This window comes from Haliotis rufescens, unplaced genomic scaffold, assembly GCF_023055435.1.
Source record: "Haliotis rufescens isolate VD_foot unplaced genomic scaffold, xgHalRufe1.0.p SCAF_1, whole genome shotgun sequence".
NCBI classification, from domain to species: domain Eukaryota; kingdom Metazoa; phylum Mollusca; class Gastropoda; order Lepetellida; family Haliotidae; genus Haliotis; species Haliotis rufescens.
Window position 1 is genome coordinate 39,947,478 of NW_025963779.1, and position 21,762 is coordinate 39,969,239.

General features: G+C 38.7%; 1 protein-coding gene across 1 annotated transcript in view; it reads right to left on the reverse strand.

Annotated features, from left to right (window-relative positions):
• Positions 1-21,720, reverse strand: part of LOC124135770 (ADP-dependent glucokinase-like) — a 34,993-nt gene extending 13,273 nt beyond the window's left edge. The window contains exons 1-3 of the mRNA XM_046501318.2: positions 21,466-21,720; positions 3,039-3,264; positions 137-202 (exon numbers count right to left, since the gene is read on the reverse strand). Coding sequence (XP_046357274.1) covers positions 137-202; positions 3,039-3,264; positions 21,466-21,638 — 465 coding nt within the window. The 5' untranslated portion in view covers positions 21,639-21,720. The remainder of the gene's footprint in view (positions 1-136; positions 203-3,038; positions 3,265-21,465) is intronic.
• Positions 21,721-21,762: the final 42 nt, after the last annotated feature.

A 21,762-nucleotide genomic window follows, 5' to 3' on the forward strand; every position in this document is an offset into this window, starting at 1 on the left:
CTACACTTCAGTTTAAAGGATGTTAAGGGCAATCATGTGTGATCAATAATATAAGAATTGTTTTCAGCTGTGTATACACACTGTAATGGATTGTTCAATTTCGTGGTATTACATGCATAATGGTCATAAATCTCACCACAACATCTGGGAATAGCATAGATGCCTTTGCTGCCATCAGTGCTCCATTGCCGCCAATATATAGCTGTATCAACACACACACATGTCATTACATAGAAATCATACAATATTGATTGTTACTACACTACAGCTGGCCGACCTCGCATTGATTACTACCTCATCATAATCAGGATACTCCACAAGTAGGAGCAATAACAGGCTACCAGGACATTCTAAGTCAGGCCTGTGGACGTAGATCTTTTAGACACCGACATCATTTATTTCTTACATAATTAATAATTCAGCAAACCAGTTAACCACGGCATATGATTATTTGTTAGAAAGTGTTTGTTGGCAGTGATGTGGACAACACTTCTAAGAGGATGGGATGCATGGGGAAGTGAGGGGTGCATGGGGAGGATGGGATGCTCAGGGAGGGTGGGGCGTGTGGGTAGGGTGGGATGCATGGGGGAGTGAGGGGTGCATGGGGAGGATGGGATGCTCAGGGAGGGTGGGGCGTGTGGGTAGGGTGGGATGCATGGGGGAGTGAGGGGTGCATGGGGAGGATGGGATGCTCAGGGAGAATGGGGTGTGTGGGTAGGGTGGGATGCATGGGGGAGTGAGGGGTGCATGGGGAGGATGGGATGCTCAGGGAGGATTGGGCGTGTGGGTAGGGTGGGATGCATGGGGGAGTGAGGGGTGCATGGGGAGGATGCGATGCTCAGGAAGGGTGGGGTGTGTGGGTAAGGTGGGATGCATGGGGGAGTGAGGGGTGCATGGGGAGGATGGGATGCTCAGGGAGGATTGGGCGTGTGGGTAGGGTGGGATGCATGGGAAAGTGAGGGGTGCATGGGGAGGATGCGATGCTCAGGAAGGGTGGGGTGTGTGGGTAGGGTGGGATGCATGGGGGAGTGAGGGGTGCATGGGGAGGATGGGATGCTCAGGGAGGATGGGGCATGTGGGTAGGGTGGGATGTATGGGGAAGTGAGGGGTGCATGGGGAGGATTGGATGCTCGGGGAGGGTGGGGCGTGTGGGTAGGGTGGGATGCATGGGGGAGTGAGGGGTGCATGGGGAGGATTGGATGCTCGGGGAGGGTGGGGCGTGTGGGTAGGGTGGGATGCATGGGGGAGTGAGGGGTGCATGGGGAGGATGCGATGCTCAGGAAGGGTGGGGTGTGTGGGTAGGGTGGGATGCATGGGGGAGTGAGGGGTACATGGGGAGGATGGGATGCTCAGGGAGGGGTGTGGTGCATGGGTAGGGTGTGGTGCATGGGAAAGTGAGGTGTGCATGGGGAGGATTGGATGCTCAGGGAGGGTGGGGTGTGTGGGTAGGGTGAGGTGCATGGGAAAGTGAGGGGTGCATGGGGAGGATTGGATGCTCAGGGAGGTGGGGTGTGTCGGTAGGGTGGGATGCATGGGAGAGTGAGGGATGCATGGGGAGGATGCAATGCTCGGGGAGGGTGGGATGTGTGGGTAGGGTGGGATGCATGGGGGAGTGAGGGGTGCATGGGGAGGATGGGATGCTCAGGGAGGATGGGGCGTGTGGGTAGGGTGGGATGCATGAGGGAGTGAGGGGTGCATGGGGAGGATGCGATGCTCGGGGAGGGTAGGGTGTGTGGGTAGGGTGTGGTGCATGGGAAAGTAAGGGGTGCATGGGGAAGATGGGATGCTCAGGGAGGATGGGGCGTGTGGGTAGGATGGGATGCATGGGGGAGTGAGGGGTGTATGGGGAGGTTTGGATGCTCGGGGAGGGTGGGGCGTGTGGGTAGGATGGGATGCATGGGGGAGTGAGGGGTGTATGGGGAGGTTTGGATGCTCAGGGAGGATGGGGCGTGTGGGTAGGATGGGATGCATGGGAAAGTGAGGGGTGTATGGGGAGGTTTGGATGCTCGGGGAGGGTGGGGCGTGTGGGAAGGGTGGGAGGCATTGGGGAGTGAGGGGTGCATGGGGAGGATGGGATGCTCAGGGAGGGTGGGGCATGTGGGTAGGGTGGGATGCCTGGGGGAGTGAGGGGTGCATGGGGAGGATGGGATGCTCAGGGAGGGGTGTGGTGTGTGGGTAGGGTGTGGTGCATGGGAAAGTGAGGGGTGCATGGGGAGGATTGGATGCTTGGGGAGGGTGGGGTGTGTGGGTAGGGTGAGGTGCATGGGAAAGTGAGGGGTGCATGGGGAGGATTGGATGCTCAGGGAGGGTGGGGTGTGTGGGTAGGGTGGGATGCATGGGGGAGTGAGGGATGCATGGGGAGGATGGGATGTTCGGGGAGGGTGAGATGTGTGAGGAGGGTAGGGTAGTGTGGGGTGTGTGTGGAGGGAAGATGGCTAGGGAGTTAGCAAACTTGAGGGAGGTCAAGGAAGGATTTGGCCATGATGATCAACAGTGACAGTAACCTTATGGTTAAAACTATTACTGGCATATTATTAGTATTATTTTCATAATGATGAACTAACATGACTTTGCATAAAAAACAAAATGGAAAAGCTCTTGAAGTGGTCATTAAAACAATGACATACATAAACATTAATACAATGACATGTACATTTGAGTGGTGTTTGGTGAACCCAATTCTCCAACCCCTCCAGCACCCAGCTAAATACTGTCAAACATCACAATCAGCAATATTCCTGTCATATCAAGGTGGCCTGTAAATGACCAAGTCTGGACCAGGCTAACCAGTGATTGAGAGCATGAGCAGCAACTCATGCCATTGGAACACACTGACACAATCAGCTGAATGAGTCTGACCACCTGATCAATTTCAGTCAACTCTTACGTCAAGCATAGTATATGCATAGATTACCAAAGATTAATACCACCACCCCCTACCAATACCAATGAGGGAGATAACAAGACACAGCAGCCATACTCAACATATGTAACATGTTCTTTGCCCTAACAAAGCATCTCTGACACAAACATGATACCTCTTTCGTCTTGAATGTCTCTGCCTCCTCAATAACCTGGAGGAACGGTTCTGGCACTGTGAATGTTCTCTCTGCTGCTGACCCCTTGCGGAAGAAGAAGGCAAATGTCTCCTGCAGGTCCCTGATGCTGGAGAGAACCTGATGATTGATGGGCCTCCCTGGTGCCACGCCCAGATTCCGCAGCAGCTGGACACCCGGGACAATGAGGTCTACATTCGAATTGATTCTAAAAATAGAGGAGGAACGGGTCTACAAATTAATATATGTGCCATCCCCTATAGCCTAAAGAGTAAAGTGCTTCATGAAATTTATGAGTAACCAACCTTTGTGATTAAAAAACCCTGTCAACACATGGTCAATGCTAGTTGTGACATAATCATGATAATAGTGTTCCCGTTTACCGGTAATTGCCAGTATTTTACTGGTAAAATTAGGCATGGACCAACCATGGTAATTCATGTGACTGCCAGTCCCTGTGGACTGGCAAATTAAGTACCTTATAAATCTTTGTTGTTGAACAAAACATTGGTGATATTCCTATAAGTACATTTTTCGAACAAAGGCAGCTTGTCTGTTACCATCAGGGTTTCCCCTTGTCTATTTCTAGGTTAAATATCCAATGACTGAAGTTTGTGTGAATGACATATAGATCTAACTAAGTTACTTCAGAGATGACATCTTTGCACTGAACATGAAGATGAAAGAATTAAAACCAAATAATTTTTATATGTTTTTTTTATTTGTTGAAAGTTGGGACTGACAAAAATTACGGGGGACTGGTACTTGTTAGAGTTGCCAGTCCACTAGGACCGGCAGTTTCCATAGCCAGCGGGAACACTGAAATTCTCTTTATTAGAATGTCACAAGTAGCACTGACTAGTGTTTGAAAGGGTAGTTTACATAAACATGTTAAATGAACACAAATGTTATATACAAAGTGGTGAGAGTCTGGTATCATCTTGAATACTAATTATCATCACAAACCCATTTCACTGAATATCAACATGATCTAAGGTGTCAAAACAAAATCAAAATGTTTACATTTAGATACATGGAGATAAACCACATTTCAGCACAAGCTAATTTGCATATCCCAGGATCAGACTTTTCTTAATTTTTCTCAAACAGGCACGCTTATTATGAAATCATAGCAAACAGGTCTTTTGGAAGCCTTTCATTGCGTTTTGCAGTTTGTTTTGAATAATAATAAACATATTTGACTACAACAGTGACAGTGGGACATGACCAACATATCTTTACACGTTAAAGTGACTGTACCTTTGACCCTCTGCATAGTTTTACCACATTCTAAAGCACACATAAGTTTTGAACTGCACATTAGTATACCTTTCCCTACCATGCATACAGTTACAAGTTACAAAAGCACTTGCTTGCTTTTCAGATCTGCCGACTATAAATTTTGTTTGAATGGAAAAGAATATATTCAGAATTTGCTAGTGTACACTTCAGTGGGTCCTTGTTTAGAAAATATGTTTTTGGTACACTATTCACTGTAGTAACTTACAACAGTGAATAGTGTACCAAAAACATATTTTCTAAACAAGGACCCACTGAAGTTCACACATATTAATCATGGGAGTCAAAACATAGTTTGTTGTTCGTGAAAATATCAAGAGCTGGTTATCAAGGCCAGTTCAGAGCAGGATACTAAATAACCAGTGTTAGGTGATTTTCCAGTCTCAGCTAGACTTGTGAAAAGAATTCAAGTTTACAAATTAGCATATTTACTGAAATATCGAACAATAGTTATCATTGTTAATAATTCTAAGAACACTACCACTATTACATCTCTGCCAAAAATCCTGTATTTTGGCTTCAATCACACTAACTAAAATTTTCAGATTTTCAACAGACGTCCTCTTCACTGTCAATCACACAATTAGTTGTTGTCAAGTAGTCTCGTAACAAACCAAGCCATGACGTAATAATGGCAACAACATCACTTTTCCCTCATCTCCTACTAGAGGAAGATGAATTGGGGATGTGGGAGGGAGTAATTTGGATGTAATAGAGGTAGTATTCTTAGGATTATTAACAATGATAACTATTGTTTGATAATTCTTATGAAACTTCTACCTCTATTACATTTCTGCCAGAATACACCAGAGGGAACCGGTGGGATCTGCCTCAAGTAACTCCCTGTGACAGCAATCCTCTTCTGGAAACCATTATCAACTGATTCTAATCCTATAAGAGACAACAAGAAGTACATCTTGGTATGACATGGCCGGGAATAGAACCCCCAACTGCTCTCCATGCAGATGGTCTACAACTAAATTATCGTTGCTGAGAACAGAGAGGTGTATGTTGTACAAATGCCTTCCCAAGTGCTTGCTTATTACATGTTTGACAATAGGGTTATCATGGTTATGTGTTTGACAAGCAGCTCCAGCCTGGGTCCAGGTTGGCTCACATGTATGGTGTAGTAACAAAGGACATTTCTTATTTCTGATCTTTCCTTCAATACTGCTTTTCCTGCTTAAATATTATCACAATATTATGGACAAAAAAATATTTCACCCGCTTAAAACTGCATAGATGTGACATATTACATACTTGTTCATATATCTCCTTGTTTTCCCTCTATGGCTTAAAATTGGTGGTGAATTACATTATCCTCAAAAAAAATTTGTGAACAATATATAATGAACTACTGTTGAAAGTCGTTGTGACAAATATCAGCACCATTACCTGGGCACCTTAAGGGCATGGAGTTCTCATCACTTGGGTTAAGGATCTTCATTTCAATTCTTATTTTAGTGGTCAGAATAAAAATATAAAGTAAAATGGTTGAAAAAAGTTTTTTAGGTGATTTATGAAAAGAACTTTTGCTCTGATGAAATAAGGAAAAAGACATGACACAAAATCTTAATATCATTCAATGTGCACTGTGATGTTTGAAAAGTTTGGTTGACAGATCCATTAAAAAATTAACTGAAAATAACTTTTATCCTACTTATTAGCATTTGCAAGCACAATCTGTGAACATGCTGCTTTGAACTTTGAAACAGTATTTGAGTTAGGTAAAGGAACATCTAAAATGTGAAATGAACATGTAACACATTGTCCTAAACTCCTCCCCAATCAGGCCAAGAGCTTAAAAGATTATTGGACCTGAGCCTCAGTAGTTTGAAAGCTTTACAAAAATATGCATATGAATAATTCTCAATCCATGACAGCCACAAATACTTTCTTTCAACCTATTTAGAGTTCCTAGTTTTATTACTAATTTACTTGCACCAAACTGTGACATCTACTTCTAAAAGATCATTGGATACACCATGTGCAAACTTGCACCCTAGGATTCCTGTTTCTTTTTTATTTTTATTTTATTCCACTTTTTTCGTCGTACAGCATTTCATACATATTAATAATCATACAGCGAATTTTAAAGCAACAACAGAATCATACATCATACATCATGGGGGCATATGAACTCAGATAATTCAGTATTTGAGTTGATATGGTTACAAAAATAGTTTGTGGCAACTCGACCAAAACTTCACAAACTTGTTGTAGTTACAGTTAGAGTAAGCTATCGCTTTAGTTATAAAGTAGTAGTTTGCCAACTCTCTCTGGATCAACTCGAAAGACATTTTTTCTTTTTAAGATAAAATTTGAATATAGTATCCTTAATGACAAGGCATATAGCATTTAATGGATCATTTCCTTTAAATGGAAAGCCCGGTAAAACGTTTTCTTTGGTGAAATTGATATGAATTTCTGCCTTATTATTTATCCATCGTTCACGTTCGGCCCAGAGAGAGTTAGCGTTTTCACAATTCCATAGTACATGAGAAATGTCAGCAATAACTTTATCACAACTTGTACACAAGGGAGAATCTTTATATCCCACTTTAAATAGGTATTTACCAACTTGAAGTATTTGATAAATGATTCTGTACTGAAGCCAACGCAATTGCACACTATCAGTACATCGAAAGGGTATTTCATTTACATTTTTCCATTCATAATCTGTATAATATTTTATATCATTTTCCCATTGCTGATTGGCTGATGTCCTCTGCAATTTTGAATTCAATAACACATCGTAATTACATGAATGTTAAATGGTAAAATTGGGGCTACCAATGGTGTAACATCATAAGTTTCTAAAGATTTTAAATAAACATTTATAGCATTTCTTACCCTGTAAAAGGTTAAACGATTACACGAAACATTGTATCTATTCTCAAATTCTAAGTATGAAAGAAGTCGGCCCTCATGATCTACCAAATCATTGATATATTTTACTCCCACATCATCCTACTTGTTAATAAATATATATTTCCCATCAATCTGCACATTGTCATTGTACCATATATACTGGGAATAAGCATCTTTTCGTGTTTTCTTATGATTTTCTATATATCGGCCCCAAGACGACACTACATCTCGCCAAAAAGGATTTCTGATAGTTTTGACGATGTGGTCTCATGTATTTTGCATCCATTTGAAAAATATCAGATGGGATAATATTAGCCTCAAATATAAACGATTTAAGGGTAGTATTTGATAGATGTATGTGACGAAGCCAAGAAATATTTTGAGATGCAATAATATCTTTCACTAGGGGTACTTTAAAACCACCGTTAGGAATATTGTTCATTACCCTTTCCCTTTTAATTTTATTCGGTTTTTCATTCTAAATAAATCTGAAGCAATTTGCTTGAAATTTATTTATAATATCTTCAGATGGAGCAGGAACAGTAGAAAACAAATGATTAAGTTTTGGTAACAATAATGATTTCAATATTGTATTTTGTCCAAAGGGTGTAAGTATTCTACTTTTCCATAATTGCATTGAATTTTTTATTTCTTTGAACTTATCGTTATAATTAATGTCTACCATATTTTCAAGATCAGTATCAAATTTAATGCCCAATACCTTAAAGTTATCAGTCCAATCCGTTTTCATTTTGGGGAGTAGTTTTATCCGACTATGTTTTTTTTAACCAATCCATATCAACTTAGTTTTGTCTATATTTACTCGTAAGCCCGAAAAACGTTAAAAAAGAGTCAATGTATTAAAAACAGCTTGTAAACATCTTTCTGTACCATCTTATATTAAAGTTGTATCGTCTGCAAACTGAGCTAATCAATAATCAATAGATTTTAATCCTTTGATAATTTTGTTTTTCTTAATCAATCTGGTTAATATCTCAGTACATATGATAAAAATATACGGGGAAATTAGGTCGCCTTGGCGACAGCCTCGACTTAACTTGAAGAAAGAACTTGCGAAACCATTAACCAATACACATGACTCTGAGTTTTCATACAATAATCTTATCCATTTACGTATTGAAGGACTAAACTTAAAAAATGCTAAAACGTCTTGAATATATCCCCAATCCAAAGAATCAAAAGCTTTTTCGAAGTCGATAAGCATTAACATGCCAGGAATTTGATAAGTATCGACATATTCCATAACGTCATACACCTGCCTGTTAATCTCTCCGATTTATCTTCCTTTAGCCTTTCTGTTCTTCACTGATAAATGTAGATAAAATTGGTTTGATCCGATTATAGCTGAGGAAGCAAATTTGTATGTAGTGTTAAGTAACGAGATGGGTCTCCAGTTTTTCAAAAACGTTTTTGACTTACCTTCTTTTGGAATACACGTAATAATGCCCTGAACTTGCGTGACTGATATCTCTTCGTTTCTATAAGCATAATTAAGAGAGTTTAAAAGATATTTATTTAAATCACGCCAAAAAAACTTTTAAAATTCTGCAGCGAAACCATCAGGTCCCGGACTTTTATCGTTTTTCATACGCTTTAACATGTTTAAGGCACTAAGTACTTCATCGTAAGTTAATTCACCTTCCATTGCTTCCGCTAATCTTTCATTAACTTTATCTTGATCATTTGGAAATAATGTTTCTAAATCTATCTGAGATGTATCTTTTTTTTAATATAGGGTTTTATAAAATGATTTGGTGTCATTTAAAATATCTGAAGCGTTTGTGATAATATCTTCAGATGTTCTTTCAAGTTTAGTGATCGATTTGTTCAGAAAATTTCTCGATTCCAAGTTTAGAAAGAATTTGGTTGGTTTTTCTCCCTTTTCTATCCATTTGGCTTTAGCTCTTACAAAACAACCCCTCGCTTTAATTTCACTAATTTCCTCTAATTCAGAATTTATTTCATTTATTTCTTTGAGTATTTTTTCTTTATCAACATTTTCTAATATATCTAGTTCAGTTATCTTACAGGAGAGCTTTTCGTTTAATTGTTTCTCTTTTTTTTCTCTATTTCTTTTTGCACTACTAGAATATAATATGGTTTTGCCCCTTACCAAACATAAAATTGTTTCCCCTTAAAAGCTGATCCGAAATATTGTAATCTTTTTTTGTATTACGCGCAAGTTTAATTTATAGTGTCCTTAACTAGCTTCACATATTCTGGATCATTTAGTAAAGAATTGTTAAATTTCCAAAAGCCTTTACCGCGTTTGATTTCGTTATAACACAAACTTATCTCTATAGCCTAGTGATCTGTTTTAAAACCCGGATCAATGCTGGTATGTTGCACTGAGGAAAGAAGATTGTGTGAAATAAGAAAATAATCAAGCCGTGATCATTCCATGGGAGTGGGCTGACGCCAGGTATATCTTCTTTCATTTGGATTATTTAATCTCCATGGATCTTTCAGATCGTACAGCTCTATAAGATCGTGTATTTTGGATCTAGCTTTTGGGTTATTTACATTCTTGTAATTAAGTTGATCAATTAGAGGATCTAAAGTACAATTCCAATCTCCACAAATGATTAAAAATTCAGCCTCAGATTCGTTTAAAATATCTGCAATCTGTTCATAAAATTCGGGGTTATCTTCATTTGGGCCATACAGATTTATGAGTAGGTATGTCTTATTTTCAATTTCAATATCTAGGGCCTTGTAATTCCCAAAGTCCTCACCTGAATATTCTTTACAAACTTTAAATTCAAAGTTATTATTAAAAAGAATTGCATTTCCACGAGCGCTTGATTTATATGAGCTAAAATAACATTCTGAATAGCCCCATTGTTGTTTGATGAATTGTTCTTGTTGTTTCGTAAAATGCAAATCTTGTAAACAATAAATGCATGCTTTTTTCTTTTTAAGAAAGGAAAATACTTGTTTTCGTTTTAGGTTGTCGCCAATACACCTACAGTTCATAGAAATAATTCTTACTCATTCAGACCCCATTAGGATGACAAATGGGATAGATATACATAATCAATTTTGAAATGCTGACTTTTGTATGCCTTCCTTGTATGCCTTGTATGTTTTCATAGCTCATGTTGTACATATCACGACAGTGGAATTTTATAACAACTGAAGAAACAAAGAAAAAACAAAAATAAGATGGACTCATAAGAAGCCTTAATTTCAAATACTAGTACACCAACCCGTACCCGCAAAGTATAGAGTGAATTTCTCTTTGTTTAAATACATAGTTTAAATTAGACATCTTTTACATGCCTTTATGAAATCCCTTGTCACCACATTTAGAAAATAAATGTCTATATATAGAGTTTTGTCCAACTGCAAGGATTATTTTTTCTGTCCATGCATAATTTATGGAACGTTATACACTGAACTGAGGTAAATGTAATGATAAAGAAAACCAAAACATATCTTTCTTAAGAGGAAAGGGAAGAGGATGCAATCAATGTTCCATTGTCATTGAACAACAAGAGTGACAGCCGGGGATGCCAGTATACAAATATAACATGGGCAATTGTTTTTTTACCTTGTACAGGTCTTATCGCTCCTACGTAACTTAAAGTGTTGAAGGGGCGGTCGGGTAGCCTAGTGGTTAAAGCGTTCGCTCATTACGCCGAAGACACGGGTTCCATTCCCGACATGGGTACAATGTGTGAAGCTCATTTCTTGTGTCCCCCGCCGTGATATTGCTGGAATATTGCTAAAAGCGGCGTAGAACATACTCACTCACTAAAGTGTTGAAGTGTGTTACACCAAATTGAGACAAAAGATTAGAAGGAAACATATATACACTTAAAGGTTTCTTGATATGGTATGGTTAAAATCCATGTGAAACAAAGGAAATATAATAAGTGAACAGAAGCAAAAAGAAGTAGTTTGGAAGTTCTGTAATAAAATTGAGAATAGAAAATAGGGCAACGATTAACATGTGCATGTATGCACAAACATAATAAGAGTCTGGTTTTTTTGGCCCTGCACAGATTTTACCTGCTCTTAAGTAATGCAATCAATGGAATGTAATGTTCGATAGAAAGTCTAACATCAACAATCCAGTATTCACAAACATATGCGAAATTGCAACAAAGATACAATGTGTGCCACGCAATCAATCAGTTGTTCCCAGTCTCAATGTCATTCAATGGTCACTAACATATCGACAGCCAAGAATCAGATATTTCAGTAGTGCCAGTATGTGTTTATATAACGTCCAAGGAATCAGAATGGAAATTATATTCTTAATGAACACAGACTAACTTGTTCAGTGTAAACTATAGTTCTATACTGTAGACAGTGCAGTGACATACTGACGAAATTACAATGTATCTGCAATGTTTACTTTTACTATATTTACAGTTAAAAAAAAATCACAAATTACCTGTTTGGGACGGTGTCAACATACTGTTGAGTCACCAAAAAATATTGTTCCAATATGTATTTATCTGGCATATTTTAAAGGTTATTACTATTAATATTGTTGATCATAAATTTAGGCTACTATACACAGCAAGATGAAATCAGTTTCTCAATGACCTGCATTTTCACTTATTCTGGCGCTGTTGGTGGTGTCTTGTTACTGTCTTGACTTTCTATGTGTAAGTGATCCAGGGTGAGCGTGGCTCCCTGGGGTCTTGGGTCTCCAATATGTGGTTCACACCCACCAGTCTGACACGGGTGTAACAGCTGTCTCGGTTGTACAGTTCACGGGATTTTCTGTACAGGACTGCGCGTTGTTTCTTTAGTCCAGGGGGTAGATCTGTGCGGACTGAGACTCCTTTACCTTTCAGAGTTTTTCCCGCGTCGAGGACTGCATCTCTATCCGGGATGTACAAAAATGTAGCAATAATGGGTGGGGGTGCGTCTGGGGTTGGATCATTTTCAAATGGCTTGCGAGGTAGGCGGTGAACCGTCTTAAAGAAAATATTTTCCACCCGTTGCTCAGAAAAGTTCAACATATTTATCAAAAAGTTTCTAAGTACCTTCTCTGAAATTTCCTGAGGTTCTGTCTTCAGGCCGTAGATCAAGAGATTCGGCTTTCTGTCGTGAATTTCTTTAAGTGTGAGTTTAGTCTCAAAACTTGCTTGCTCTGACAGTTTAGTCTTCAACAGTGCGTCTTCCTTACATAAATCATTCACCTTGTCCTGTTGGATAGATACCGTGTTTTCGATACCGTCTTTTTTCGGATTTCACTACAATCTCTTCAAAATTTTCTTCAGAACACGTTTTCGGAGGCATGGCGTTATTTTTAAAGCTGTACTCACTGTTTAAGATGTAATGTGACGTTATTCTCATAAATCTTTTCCCTGCGTCCTTAGATTAATGTTGTTGATTCCATAGGTGACATTTAATGCCTTTCGACTTCAAAATCTTCAAGGATTCATGTGGATAAAATCTCGTAACAGCGGGTCGGGCCGGAGCGCTATACAAGCACGTCTTGTCACTGTGCGTGCGCATCGGGATACCTGTTTCTTTGCTGCTGTTTCCTCAAAGTTATGCTCCAATTGCCATGTACATTTACATATATTATTATTATTATTATTATTATTAATTAATGAAGTTTGACACAGATAAAAATTTATTTTTTTTTATATTTTTTTTTTATTGTTCCTGGTAAAAGTACATCATGTTTTGATAAGCGTCAAAATACGTGACCAGGGTTTTTTAAGAAAGTACATATCATTCACACACATCCATACACACATTCACACTCACTAGAAGCTTTAGTATTTATGAAGACAGAATGCAGGATATATATTTAGTAAAGTTTTGGAATAGCAAATGTTTATATTTTCAAAAGGTTTTCATAAGGAGCCCATTTCGTATAGAATTCAGTCTGTTTGGCTTTATTAAAGTGTCTATATTTTTCTATTTGGTAATAATATTTAACCTCATTTTGGAAATGTGTAATGGTTGGTTGGTTATTTTTCATTTTGCATCTATAAATGTGAAATCTGGCCAATAAGAGTATCAGATCAAAAATATCATCGGTGTGGAAATGTTTTGAAAAGCCAAAAAGAATTAGGTCTGAAGTAAGATTTATCTTGCCAGTATGTGGACACTTGGATTCAATCCATTGTGAAAATCTTTTCCAGAAGTTTTTGCTTACCCTACAGTCCCAAAACAGATGATGGATAGATTCTGGCTCGGCATTACAGAAAGTACATAGACAGTTGTCAACAATATGCATCTTGAGTAGATAAGTATTAACAGGTAGAATTCTATGGAGCAATCTAAGCTGAAACCATCTAAGTTTAGGGTCTGGAGTAGTTTTGTGTGCTCTGATAAATAAGGTAAGCCAGTTCATATCCATTAAAAGTTCCTCTTCCCAAGATAAAATATATTGATCTGTGTAGCTTTCTTTTGAACTTGCATTTAAAAAAATATATGGGCATGGAATTTAAAAAACTAGCATACAGTATTACTGTCAGCCTATTGGGCATGTGAAGAACACCATGCACATCCTGACCAAAACCATGGTTATTGGCATCGTTTAAACAGCGCTTGCCACATGATCACACACACCGCTTCAGTTATTCAAAGTACATTTCAGTTATACAAATTACATTACCATTTTAATCATTAAAACTACCGTATTCAACGTAATAAGCGCACCGGGCGCTCTCACAATTAGAAATAGGGGGCGCTTATTAGAATATTATTTTGAGTTGAAAGATCGTAAATTTCGTGGTTTATGCTAACAGCCTGAAGTGTTTACATACGACAGATATATTTTTCAAGAATTTAATTGCCCATTATTAAGGGTGATATAACACACGAGTGCGTATTATACACGAATAAAAAAAGTCTTGTGTACATTGATCAATCGGAAGGGGTGCTGATTGGGATTGTTTACTAGCCAATATATTAGGAAATATCGCCGTGGGCGCTTATTGGAGCGGGGCGCTTATTACGTCGAATACGGTAATAATAAATGTTTATATCAATTTGCTGTCAACCAACTGATATAAAACCATATTCCCAATAATTCGTTCTCAACATGCATATCCATAACACAATGGAGTGTGGATTTTGCAATATATACAGGCAATGCAGTTTTTTAAAAATAGCTAAATTAGGTTTTAGACATGATGGTAGATGGTAAACAATAACAGAACTAAAAGTTGTGGTGTTGGATTTTGTGTTTACACAAGAAACCTCGAGTATCTGCCAAAGTTGTATTTGAACAAGGTGTTTATAGTTATATGGTGTGTTTTATAATATTTTTTAATATTAAGTGTCAAGTTTTGTTTATCATTTTCAGATAAATATTTCTCTCTTCTAATGAAAACAAGCAAAACAAGATGAGATCAGGTGCAAAGTATATGGGGGGTTGGCAATAACTGGTCACTTGCCAGTATATGAGCTGTATTAAGTGAGTGGTTCTTTAGTCTGCCAGATTCACCCCAACCTATGTGGGAGGTGATGTAGCCAAGAGCCATGCATGATTGGCAGTCCAACAGTCAGGACAAATTAACAAGATAAAATCCTCACTATTTATTAAGGCACTGTACTCGGTCATGAGGTAGGATCTTGTCTTAACAGTTGGACCCTCTCGGCTACACTCCATCTACACTTTTCCTTCTCAGTGTACTGACCTGAAAAAAGGTACATGTATTGATATTTGAGACTATCAGTAGCAAGTCCACACCGTTCGATTCGGCAAGGGACGGAACTACACAAAAAAAACATGGTCCAATTTTGCTCTCGGGAGGGGTCATTGTATTACACGTTCTGGCTTTGTTCAGGAAGTATTTGAGTGAAAAGCAATGACGGGTCCCTTCAGAAGATATTGCAGAGTGGGCGCCATTGGAAAGGAAGGTTTGTTTGATTTTTTCTTTCTTAGTTTGTCAACTATTTGAAACATGTTTTTTCAGCCAATGACACACTTTAGAATATTTTATCACATGCTTATATCACTCTGCTCCGTAAAGAAAAGTAAATTTTAACTTACTTTGACCACGGGTGCTAATTGCAGATATTTTTTACTCAACACAAGTTAAAGATGTGGTTATCCTCTTTACAAATTGAAATGGGAGAATCATACTTTCAATATATTTTGCCTAGTTTCTCCATCATGGTATACTATATTTTTAAGGTTGAATCTACCACTCTACAATCACTGAATATATAGATTACTATGGCAAGCAATCCGAAAGTATTATTTTTTTCTGCAATATTTTGTAATTTTGTTGATTTATATCACACATTATTTGTGAATGTGATTTCAAAACAGATTTAGCAATTTTCAGCAACCAAGACTACTGTTGGAGGCATCTGATGTCGACGATGATGCGACCCAGCCACCTGTTTTGGTCGAGGACACTGGAAGCCAGGAATCAAACAGTAAGTTTACTGATAATCACTCATCATGACAAACACTGACTAATCTATCTCATCCATCACATTATCCCATCACTTTAAGCAAGGTGAACAGTCTTCATCTTCATCTGAGGGGGATAGTGTTGATCCACTTGCCAAGGCAGAGAGAGGACACTTCTCCTGTCACTACAACTGATATTGCCACAGACCTTAATTACTGGTGACTTAACATCAGAGAGGAGGCAGAGAGCATGCCTGCTTGTGAGCAAAACCCATCAACATCTCCAGCCACAGATGATGCAATTCCTGATGCAGATCCAGTACCTGGAACTTCAACACGGAATGATCCAGTACCTGGAACTTCAACACAGGATGATCCAGTACATGGAACTTCAACACAGGATGATCCAGTACCTGGAACTTCAACACGGAATGATCCAGTACCTGGAACTTCAACACAGGATGATCCAGTACCTGGAACTTCAACACAGGATGATCCAGTACCTGGAACTTCAACACAGGATGATCCAGTACCTGGAACTTCAACACAGGATGATCCAGTACTTGGAACTTCAACACGGAATGATCCAGTACCTGGAACTTCAACAAGGAATGATCCAGTACCTGAAACTTCAACACAGGATGATCCAGTACCTGGAACTTCAACACAGGATGATCCAGTACCTGGAACTTCAACACAGGATGATCCAGTACCTGGAACTTCAACACAGGATGATCCAGTACCTGGAACTTCAACACAGGATGATCCAGTACCTGGAACTTCAACACAGAATGGTCCAGTACCTGGAACTTCAACACGGAATGATCCAGTACCTGTGAACTTCAACACAGGATGATCAAGTACCTGGAACTTCGACACAGGATGATCAAGTACCTGGAACTTCAACACAGGATGATCCAGTACCTGGAACTTCAACACGGAATGATCCAGTACCTGGAACTTCAACACAGGATGATCCAGTACCTGGAACTTCAACACGGAATGATCCAGTACCTGGAACTTCAACACGGAATGATCCAGTACCTGGAACTTCAACACGGAATGATCCAGTCCCTGGAACTTCAACACAGGATGATCCAGTACCTGGAACTTCAACACAGGATGATCCAGTACCTGGAACTTCAACACAGGATGATCCAGTACCTGGAACTTCAACACAGAATGGTCCAGTACCTGGAACTTCAACACAGAATGATCCAGTACCTGTGAACTTTAACACAGGATGATCAAGTACCTGGAACTTCGACACAGGATGATCCAGTACCTGGAACTTCAACACAGGATGATCCAGTACCTGGAACTTCAACACGGAATGATCCAGTACCTGGAACTTCAACACAGGATGATCCAGTACCTGGAACTTCAACACGGAATGATCCAGTACCTGGAACTTCAACACAGAATGATCCAGTACCTGGAACTTCAACAAGGAATGATCCAGTCCCTGGAACTTCAACACAGGATGATCCAGTACCTGGAACTTCAACACAGGATGATCCAGTACCTGGAACTTCAACACAGAATGATCCAGTACCTGGAACTTCAACACAGGATGATCCAGTACCTGGAACTTCAACACAGAATGATCCACTACCTGGAACTTCAACACAGGATGATCCAGTACCTGGAACTTCAACACAGAATGATCCAGTACCTGGAACTTTAACACGGAATGATCCAGTACCTGGAACTTCAACACAGGATGATCCACTACCTGGAACTTCAACACAGAATGATCCACTACCTGGAACTTCAACACAGGATGATCCAGTACCTGGAACTTCAACACAGGATGATCCACTACCTGGAACTTCAACACAGGATGATCCAGTACCTGGAACTTCAACACGGAATGATCCAGTACCTGGAACTTCAACACAGCATACACCACAGTCCACTGAATTCAGAGATATAAATTTCAGAAAGAGTGGAGAAAGTGGTACATATGAGCTTGCAAGATTATGCTGCAAGACGCTATCAAGAGGATTGGACGAGAAAAATGGCTGCACGGTGGTTGGAAGGCATACACTTCAGAGAAAGGAGAAAGGTTCTGTTCCTAAGATTCTGTGGTTACAGATTCAACATGGTTTTTGTTGTATGTCAATATGTGGTACCACAAGGAGAACATGCTGGACTTCTTCTATCAACATCGCCATTCTGGCATTCAGTTGAAAAGACAAAACATGTGCTGGATGATTACCAGAGGATGATGACATTTTTAGATGATGGCATACAGGATGGTATGGAGGTGTGAAATGGCTAAAGTCCATTTGATGAGGTGCTTGTTGACAGAGACAATATTTATGACTCCCTACTCAAGGATGTGCAGGACACTTTGGCAGTACACTCTGCACGGGATCAATTCACTGTTGGTCAGAATGGTAGGTGATCACCTGGAAGTGGGGACATTCTGGCAGCCATCTGAAGAAATCAGGTCTCAAGTACACCAACCCTAGCTCATAATAAACTACCAGAGCTTCTGTTCGGGGTACTAGACCAACTGGTGAAGTGTAGACCAGCAGCCACAACACTGGCAAATGAAGCCATGGTACTTTACTCATTCTACAAGACACACAACAGTGTGTATAAGTCACTTGCTTGGTAATTGTGCGATTTTCGTTTACACTTTTTTGACTTGCAACGCAGAGTAAATATTTCTCCTGAGCATTGCTTATTTTATCATGTTTATATTTTTAGTCAAAATGTGCAAAATGTTCACTAAGGAAATTTATTAAATGCCTGTATATTCAGTTATTTTACAAATTGACTGAAAAATTTGTCAATTTGTATTATTATAACAACAAATTCTAAACATTGTTATGTTTAATATCATCACCAAGAGACTGAAAATGTTACGATTTCTATATTGTTTGGCTTTTAATCCTACATAATAATCTATTGTCATGTTTTTAGGCCCTTTTGATCGTCTCAATCAATTTTAGTCAATCTGTTAAAGAAATGGACAGATTTTTCAGTCAAAATGACTGAAATATTTACACATTTTATAAACTGCCTGAGAGAATCACATGTTACAAATTGACAGTAATATATACACGCTTACAAAGGAAAAGACTTGTGAAAACAACGTCTATCGCGCATCGAAGAATTTTCCAACCAAGACGTTGAGGAACAAGAATGAATCTGACCAATGGTACAGCAAATGAAGGAAAGCAAAATGCAAATATAAAAATTACAACCAACCAAATTTACATGATTTATGTGTATAATTGTAGGCAGTTTCCTTGTTCAAGGAATGTATCCGTGAATATCCACACAAAGGAACAATATCCCACATGTCTGCAGCTGTACAAAGAAATTTGTTCGATGTCACGTGTCTCTGTAACAATCAAATATTTTTTAAAATATATATATCATTTCGGGATATTATATCCCGTGTTCATTTCTCAACTGATCACTTGGATTGTTTCAGGTGTTTCACATAGGTGTCAAGTCTCAAGGGTCAGCTGAGAAAGCCCACGTGACAACTATTTTTCATAACGTCCACGGTTCCTAAAAAATCCATTGAGTGATAGATAACAATGAGCAATCAATCAACGTATTATCGGTGAACCCTTTGAACAAAGTACGTTGTTTTTACATCAGGACTTCACGCAAGGATATGTGTGTATTCCCTTTGTTTTAGTAAACCTAGACATGTAAACACTCACTTTTGACATATCCACTGTGCAAGATAACAGTGATTAATCAATGTATTTTCTGTTAATCCTTTGATGACTAGGAACAATCCACTGATTTACAAAAAAGTAAATCAACTGATCATTCATCTCTTGCTGGGCTGCCACGTGCATATTACATAACACACATTTCACCTCACTTCAAACCTGGATTTAGATTGAATAATTACCCCAGGCACAATAAATGCCAAATGGGAACCTTTGTCAGGTATTCTGAGTGGTGCTACTACTAATTATATATGTAATAAATTCATTAACTGAGCATCAAGTGAATGACGACAAATACACACAAGTGTAGGGTTATACCAGAAAACATGGATGAGAACAAGGGAGTAGTAATTGTATTATTGACGCAATCTGAAATCCGAAAATTCTTTCACTGCAGGGATACTTTTTAAAATTTTTAAACTATAACCATCAGGGGTATTTCCAAATAACAACATCCGATGAGCCTCCGCCGTTCTTTTTGTCTGTTTGTTTAGGCTGAAGAAATTAATTAACACGCTCCATTTGTCGAAATCTCTATAGATCAGAGTTAACCAATCAGTGTTATAAAATGCGTAAAACAAATATTGCCTCCAAGACGGTAGCCCAGACTTGTGTCACGCTCAGGTGCGTTGCATCTCATCCGGGTACTCACGGGGAAAAATCAAATACAAAGGCAACAACCAGTCCCGGGGAATTGCTTTAGATCAGTGACCCTTTAAGACTTGAACATCTTTGGAAAATTGGGAGTGAGTGTTTGCCTTGAGTTACACATCAGTATATGAACAGTCTTATCACTTAAAAACAGTTGCAGCTGCTGCTTGGATATCAACACAAATCATTTCCAATCATGAATCATTGATCAGCATGACCAGTATTTGCACGACTTTGATCTGCTTGGTTATGATTTAAATGACTGTTACTAGTCAATTTCTTTCTTACATGTTTACACTAACATGTTGTGAGATTTGTTTCTTGTTATCATTATAATGAATGGGATCATTAAATACCTGACATGATTTGTTTGCATGAAGTTGCTTAAATTATTGAAATAAATGATAATAACTTTATCATTGTTTATTATCTGATGTCCTTTTAAAGTGAAAGTCCTCTTCTTTTGATGATCATGATGTACTAATCTATGTTAAAATTTGTTTGTTCTGTTTTATTAACCATGTATACTAACTCCAATTCATTATTTTAACTGAATAGATTTCAGTACTTGGTACAGGTATTATTTTGTGGTGTCTTCAGTTTCAAAGCAATAGTTTTATTCCATAACTATCTTCAACACTGGTAATACAGGTTAAAGTTTTTTAATAATGTAAACATGGTACCAGCTAAAATCCAGATTGTTTGATACTACTGAAAAATACAGGAGCAGTTCACAATCTTTTGTCTCTGACTTAAATTGTGTCCAAATAATTATTTCATAAAACATATGTCGCTGACAATATTGACATTGTACATAAGTCATGATGTGTAATGAACTTTAACGTTTCTGTTTTCTTGCAGATATGCAGAGCGTTTCTTTGGCTTTGAAATGGACGAAGACATTCATTACATTCCAAACCAACATATTTGATTTCTTTAAAGTAATGCACTCATGTAAAAGACAGCATAAAAATTATTTGTTTAATAAAGTTTCATATTTGAGATAAAGAAGTGTAACGTTTTTTTTACAAAAATGGACAGTAGGCGACTTCTACAGCTTATGCAAGAACGATTCGACAGCATTTAGAAGAGTCAAGTTTGTTGCAATACTGGCAGGGTTCATTCTAGGAATGTTCTGACATGGGCCCTTTATGTGAAAATTTCAAATATTCCAGAGATACACTCATACAGCACAATGTTATAATATGCCCCATTGAATTTGAAAATGTGGGCCTTTTTTTCAAATTTAGGGGTAAAAGCACAAGACCCCACCCTAGAATTATCCCTGTACTGATGTATCAGCAAACCCAAGAAAAATAGTTTTAAAAATCCAACCCTTTTATTTTAAAATGGTGTGAACTGGCTACTGACAGTGTAAACTTGCATCAATAAAAATAAATGATAATGTCCACATGTCCCTGAACCGAGAACATTCTGTAGTCTGCCTTTAATACTACATTTGTTGTTGTTTTTATGACACGATGGCTTTATGTAGTTGTAACTATTTCTGTTCACTCACCCCACAGCAACTCGTTCAAACTTTCTGATCGGTTCTTCAATTTGTTTTCTCCAAGCTTCAATCACACTTCTTTCGATGTCATTTAAAAACTCATCGGAATCCGAATTCCACACAGCAAAAATATACGCAATACAGATTGCTGAAACCCCAGCAATTAAAGTTTTGGGAATCATACTGTTATGTTCCACATAGGAGAGTTTGGCGGTGAGCCTCTCAGCGCCTGACAACACGCTCCGGTATAACCCGGAAGTGATATCGCTTAACAAATAATCTGTATTTCCATACGACGTAAAACGG